Here is a 6,838-nt window from a genome sequence, read left to right as displayed (position 1 = left end):
GCCTTCCATACTTCATTTTCTATTCAGAAAAGCTCAATTTTGGGTTAAATGGGCATGTCCTGGGATAATAAGAAAAAATAAAACCAATATAAGGAAGGGCATATTGATTTTTGGTTTTTTTTAATGCATGTAGGTGAGGCTGGGTTTGACAGATGTGTCCTCAGTTGTTTGTTTTTGAGACAGAGTCTCACTCTGTTACCCAGACTGGAGTGCAGTGGTGCAATCTTGGCTTACTACAGCCTCTGCCTCCTCGGTTCAAGCGATTCTTGATTCTCATGTCTCAGTTGCCCAGGTTGTTAGGATTACACAAGTGCACCCACACGCCCAGCTAATTTTTATATTTTTAGTAGTGACGGGGTTTTGCCTTGTTGGCCTGACTGGTCTCGAACTCCTGGACTCAAGTGATCCACCTGCCTCGGCCTCCCAAAGTACTGGGATTACAGGCAAAGCAAATAATGGAACAACAAAAGAACGAAGACAGGGATTTATTGAAAACAAAAGTACACTCCATAGTGGGGAAGCGAACCCACGCAGCAGCTCAAGGGCCCAGACACAGAATCTTCTGGGGTCCAAATACCCTCTAGAAGTTTCCCATTGGCCACTTTATGCTCTCTTGATGTAACTGAAGTGGTAGCCCACAATCAGTCTGAGTGGTTGCAGAAAGCAACCAATCAGAGGCCAGGGTGAAGTTACAAAATTATACTTCTATGCAAAGGAAGACTCTCCCGCCATCAGTCTGATTGGTTGTGGACAGCAACGGTTCAGAGGCTGGAGTGAAGTTACAAAGTTGCAAACGAAGACTGGAAGGCGCTCAGTGTGATTTGTTGCAGACAGCCAATTTCCCATCTGCCATGCAGAAAAGGTCCAAGGGAACAGCCTCTGGTTCTTTTGTTACTTAGGCGTGGAAAGTTGGGGTTTTCCTTTCAATTTAGGTCTAAGAAGTCACGTGAAACAGCCATAGGTTCCCTGCATCCAGACCCTATTCTCCTGCCTCATTTACTGCAGTCTTCTCTGCCTGCCTCTTTTAGCGACTAGCATGAGATGAGGATTCGTCTTCTAATATCCGTCACCAGTCCTTCCCCTCTGTCATTTAGCGAACCACTCACTGGGCACTAGGACTTTGGGGAGAGTCCCAAGAGGCCCCTCTTCGTCCAGCCTCCATCTCCTAACTCAAGGGGTACAGCTCAGTCAGATTATGTTTGGCGCCCAGGGACAGTGACAAACCCAGGGCCCGTGGATAGAGGAGGCATCTCACTACGCTGCATGAGGCCACCTGGCAGTAGGCAGCCCAGCCCTGCCCCAAAACCCAAGAGCCTAACCAGGAAGACGGGGGAGGCCGCGGGCTTCATCTCCCAAGCGATGGACTACACCTCCCAGCAGGCTCCGCGCGCGGGCTGAGGATCCCTCCGCTCTTTTTCTGTCCCGCCGGCTGGGCCCCCCGCGACCAGCCAAGGGCCAAGGACAGGTCTTTCAGAATCTGAGGTCCATCTTCTTATCACATTTCCGGGGAGGGACTGCTAGGAGCTCCGGAGGAAAAACGGACTTTTTTTGAGGAGAAAAGCGGAGGCAGACGGTGGATGACAAGACGTTCCGCAACTGCAGATTTTCGCGCGCTTTGGCGCAGGTGGTTGTGGGTAGCGCGCCTGGGAGGGAGAAAGAAGTCGGGGGCCGTGGCGCGCAGCCCGCGGGGCCTGAAGGGATGTTCGAGGACAAGCCCTACGCTGAGGGGGCGGCGGTGGTCGCCGCAGCCGGGGAGGCGCTACAGGCCCTGTGCCAGGAGCTGAACCTGGACGAGGGGAGCGCGGCCGAAGCCCTGGACGACTTTACTGCCATCCGAGGCAACTACAGCCTAGAGGTGAGCGGCAGCAGGTGGGGCGGCCGGACCCTACCCTCGCCAGGCCCCACCCCTGCCCCGCCCCTTCCCCGGCCTATGGGGTGGTGGGAGTTTCCCCACCTAGGAGGGTCGCTGCGCAGCCAAGAGCCGAGGGGCGGGAAAGGTGGGTGTAGCTCAGCCAATCCACCCATCATTTCGAGGCGGGAAACTGAAGCTCAGGAAAGGAGCGGCCTAGGTCCCGCGCCGCTCAGACCCCAGGCTTCCTGACCACACTTCCTTCTACCCCGCCAAGCGCCACAAACGTCATGGTGCTGCCCTTAAATCAGTAAGAACAAATATAATGGTAAAGTGAAAATGAACTGCATGCCAAGACATCACTGCCCAGAGCTTTAAATGGACCCTCAGTTCCATCTGAACCCCTTCTGTGATCCCCGTTTCACTCAAGAGGAAGCGGAGCCCTAGACGGGTTAAGCTACAGGCCCAAGGTCACACGGTTAGAGATGGAGCCAGACCCAGGGTCTGAGCCGTATAACCTCCACCCTGTGCTTCACCAGGGTGGAGCTGCCGATCGCTGTGCAGCAGTTTGATCAAAGCCAATGTGCACACGAAGCTGGTCTCAGCCCTACGTTTCCTCCTCCGTCAGAGCATCGTCCTGATGCTTTGCATCAGTATCTGGCTCTGAATAAAACAAATGTCAGTTATAATTACTTGATTTTTTTCCCCATCATTCTTGCATTTTATCCTCGCAACAGCCCTGTGAACATGGCATGGCAATGAGTATTAGACTGCTTTCCAGGTGATAATGGCAAGGCTCAGAAGGTTGTCTTGCCTAGGATTATTCTAATATAGAAACCCAGGCTGGGCGTGGCGGCTCACACCTATAATCCCAGCACTTTGGGAGGCCAAGGCGGGCGGATCACTTGAGGCCAGGAGTTCGAGACCAACCTGGGCAACACGGCGAAACCCCATCTCTACTAAAAAAATACAAAAACTAGCTGGGTGTGGTGGCGCCTGCCTGTAATCTAGCTACTCGGGAGGCTGAGGCAGGAGAATTGCTTAAACCCAGGAGGCATAGGCCGCAGTGAGTGGAGATGACACCACTGCACTCCAGCCTGGGTGACAGCAAGACTCTATCTAAAAACAGAGAAAGAAACCCAGACGAGCATAAGCCCAGTGTAGACAGAATTGTGATGGAGTGTATTTCATGTAGCACCACTGGCCTCATGTTCAAAGGCTTTCATGTGCCAAGGGCGCTGGACCCACTCCCAGGGTGCACCACTGACTCACCACCCAGTGAAATAATTGCTGGGTTCAAAGGCATAGAGTTGGAAAAGTGTTGATTGTATGTGTGCCTATATATGAAGGAATAGTACCTGAAAAAAGTGTCTTCAGAACTGGATAGACTGGGTAAAGGACAATGGTCCACATCCGTGGGTGGCATGACTGGAGAGCTGTGGGAAGAATAAGAAAGTAAGGGAGATTAGAATGAATGGCGTCTCAATTGAAAACAGATTGATTTTTGAAAGCCTGAGAAAGCATTTCTGACATCCTAGGTCTGATTTGGTCTCTCTTGCCCAAGGTCACACCATCTGTCATTGAATAAGCATTTACTGTGTCAAACTATGGTCAAGGTATGCACCTGTTTCAGATTCTTGAATATGACAAGTTTGTTCCCAGTTTTGTGGTATATCCATAACATTCCCTCTGCCTGGAATCTTTCCCCTCACCCCCAACACCAGGAAAGGTTAAGAGCTAAATCTCTAGTTAGGCAGAGTTGAATAGGACATCTTCAATGTTTGCTCTACTTATTTATTTTTTCTTTCTTTTTTTCTTTCTTAGAAACAGGGTCTTGGCCGGGCGCACGGTGGCTCACACCTGTAATCCCACCACTTTGGGAGGCCGAGGTGGGCAGATCACCTTAGGTCAGGGGTCCAAGACCAGCCTGGCCAGCATGGTGAAACCCCGTCTCTACTAAAAATATAAAATTAGCTGAGCATGGTGACGTGCACTTGTAATCCCAGCTACTCAGGAGGCTGAAGCAGGAGAATCTCTTGAAACCAGGAGGTAGAGGTTGCAGTGAGCCAAGCTCGCGCCATTGCACTCCACCCTGCACAAGAGTGTAACTCCATCTCAAAAAAAAAAAAAAAAAAAAAAGGAAAGAAACAGGGTCTTGCTCTTTTGACCAGGCCTGGAATGCAGTGGTGCAATTATAGCTCACTGTAAACTCAGACTTCTGTGCTCAAGTGATGTTCCTGCTTCAGCCTCCCCAGTAGCTGGGACTATAGGCATGCACCACGGTGCTCAGCTAATTTTTCAATTTTTTGTGGAGATAGTATCTGACTATGTTGCCCAAGCTGGTCTTGAACTGGCCTCAAGTGATTTTTCTGCCGCAGCCTCCCAGAGCATTGGGATTACAAGCATGAGCCACTGTGCCCAGCCCAATGCTTGCTTTAGAAAGCACAAATGTATGAACTGAAATTTTGTGTTTATTCTATCCAGTGTTTATTTTCCTCTTTTTTTAAAATCAATTTTTAAAGGTATTTGGAGTAGTCATTTTCATATATCTCATGCTTCCTAAGAAGTCTTTCTCCAATCCCTACCCCTCTCTAGTCTACCTGACAAACTCCTGCTTACATTTTTAGTGATTTACAAATTTTGTCTCCTTTTGTGAGGCCTTCCCTAAACTGTAGTCAAAATCAGTTATTCACTGCACTATATTCTCCTACAACACTTTATCTTCAGTTCTTCTTATAGCTTGTATATCTCACCAATTATAAATGATAGTATCTGTTCCTCTTCTTAGCTCCAGATGTGAAGTTCTGTGAGATCAGAAACCATTTTTTGTATTTCTAAGGCCTGGCAAGTAGGCCTTAGAAATGCAAAAAATGGTTTCTGATATCATAGAATTCATAGAATTTTTATGAAATAGGATTTTATCAAATAGAATTGTATTCTATTTTATTCTCATGGAATAAAATAGTTGACTTTTTTAAGGAAAGAAAGTCAGACCAGGCACAGTGGCTCACGCCTATAATCCCAGCACTTTGGGAGGCTGAGGCAGGAGGATCACTTGAGCCCAGGAGTTCAAGACCAGCCTGGGCAACATAGTGAGACCCTATCTCTACAAAAAATAAAATAGGCTGGGCATGGTGGCTCACACCTGTTATCCCGACATTTTGGGAGGCTGAGGCAGGAGGATCACTTGAGCCCAGGAGTTCAAGACCAGCCTGGGCAACATAGTGAGACCCTATCTCTACAAAAAATAAAATAGGCTGGGCATGGTGGCTCACACCTGTTATCCCGACATTTTGGGAAGCTGAGGCAGGTGGATCACTTGAGCCCAGGAGTTTGAGACCAGCTTGGGCAATATGGTGAAACCCCATCTCTACAAAAATTAGCTGGGTGTGGTGGCATGTGCCTTTAGTCCCAGCTACTCCAGAGGCTAAGGTGGGGGGAATTGCTTGAGCCTGGGAGGTCGAGGCTGCAGTGGCCCTCATTCCTGGGAAGTCAAGACTGCAGTGGCCCTGATTGTACCACTGCACTCCAGCCTGGGGCAACAGAGTGAGACCCTGTTTTAAAAAGTAAAATAAAAATCAGTGTATTCTTTAATGTTTTTTAAAAAATCGAAACAATAATTTTAGGACTTATATTTTCACCATCTTGCTAGAATTTTCATTTAGTAGCCTGTATCCAAAGGCTCTATAATACTTGGATGCTAATCCCAAACAACTCTTTCTCTTTTTATTTTTTGAGACAAAAAAAGTGCCTCAGGCACTTCTCCCATCTCAGCCTCCAGAGTAGCTGGGACTACAGGCGCATACCACCACGTCCTGCTAATTTTTTTGTATTTTGTAGAGATAGGGTTTTGCCGTGTTACCCAAGCTAGTCTCAAACCCCTGAACTCGAGCAGTCCACCCACATCAGCTTCCCAAAGTGCTGGAACTACATGCGTAAGCCACCATGACCAGACCCTATTCCCAAGCAATTCATTAATCAAAGCTTGTAAAAATATTCATCTTTAAGCTTACCTGCCTCATTTAGTGCTTTGAGAAAAGACTCCTCATTCCTTCAGGGTAGGAACATTGGGTTTATTGATGGCCACCCATTTCTACCCACCCCTTTTAGATTATTGCAAGAAATCTTTTTATCAATCTTTTTATCCTTCTAGGGTTTGGTCTTAAAGACAGTCTGTGGAACAGTGTATAAGAACACTATTGTGTTGTGCTATCAGATTTACATCTGTAATTCTTTTTTTTCTTTTTTTGAGATAGAGTCTCGTTCTTTCACCCTTGCTGGAGTCCAATGGGTCAGTCACAGCTCACTGCAGCCTTAACCTTCTGGGCTCAAATGATCCTCCCATCTCAGTTCCCCAGGTAGCTCTAACTACAGACATGTGCCACGTACCCGGCTGATTTTTTCCTTTTTTGTACAGACGGGGGTCTCACTATGTTTCCTAGGCTGATCTTGAACTCCTGAGCTCAAGCAATCCTCTGCCTCAGCCTCCCAAAGTGCTGGGGTTACGAGCATGAGCCACTGTGCCTGGCCTTTATCTGTAATTCTTTTTTTTTTTTTTTGAGATGGAGTCTCACTCCCGTCACGCAGGCTGGAGTGCAGTGGCGTGATCTCGGCTCACTGCAACCCCCACCTCCCAGGTTCAAGTGATTCTCCTTCCTCAGCCTCCCAAGTAGCTGGGATTACAGGCGTGCACCACCACACCTGGCTAATTTTTGTATTTTTTAGTAGAGATGGGGTTTCGCCACATTGGCCAGGCTGCTCTCAAACTCCTGACCTCAGGTGATCCACCCATCTCGACCTCCCAAAGTGCTAGGATTACAGACGTGAGCCACCGCACCGGCCTATCTGTAATTCTTAATCCTTAAACTTCAGCTATTGTATTTCAGCAGTGAAATCATGAAGTGATTCTAGCTTGGAGATGTCTGAAGTCTAATGCAGAAAATTGTTGAATTCCCAAATGTCACCTTTTTGTGGCATTGTAAATTGAGA

The 6,838-nt window shown here is 47.9% G+C and overlaps 1 protein-coding gene across 4 annotated transcripts in view; it reads left to right on the top strand.

The window, feature by feature from the left end:
• Positions 1 to 1,396: 1,396 nt before the first annotated feature.
• RBL1 (RB transcriptional corepressor like 1) overlaps positions 1,397 to 6,838 on the top strand; it is a 94,354-nt gene continuing 88,912 nt past the window's right edge. Inside the window, exon 1 of one of the 4 annotated variants that reach the window (XM_016937881.4) lies at positions 1,397 to 1,855. Coding sequence is in view for 1 of the 4 variants with exons in the window: in XM_001139919.7 (XP_001139919.1) it covers positions 1,700 to 1,855 (156 nt within the window). In the remaining 3 variants the exon portion in view is untranslated. The remainder of the gene's footprint in view (positions 1,856 to 6,838) is intronic. The other 3 variants (XM_001139919.7, XM_063802927.1, XM_063802928.1) reach the window with 3 other exon arrangements.

Source organism: Pan troglodytes, chromosome 21 (assembly GCF_028858775.2).
Source record: "Pan troglodytes isolate AG18354 chromosome 21, NHGRI_mPanTro3-v2.0_pri, whole genome shotgun sequence".
Taxonomy (NCBI): domain Eukaryota; kingdom Metazoa; phylum Chordata; class Mammalia; order Primates; family Hominidae; genus Pan; species Pan troglodytes.
This window is presented reverse-complemented; position numbering and strand designations above follow the sequence as displayed.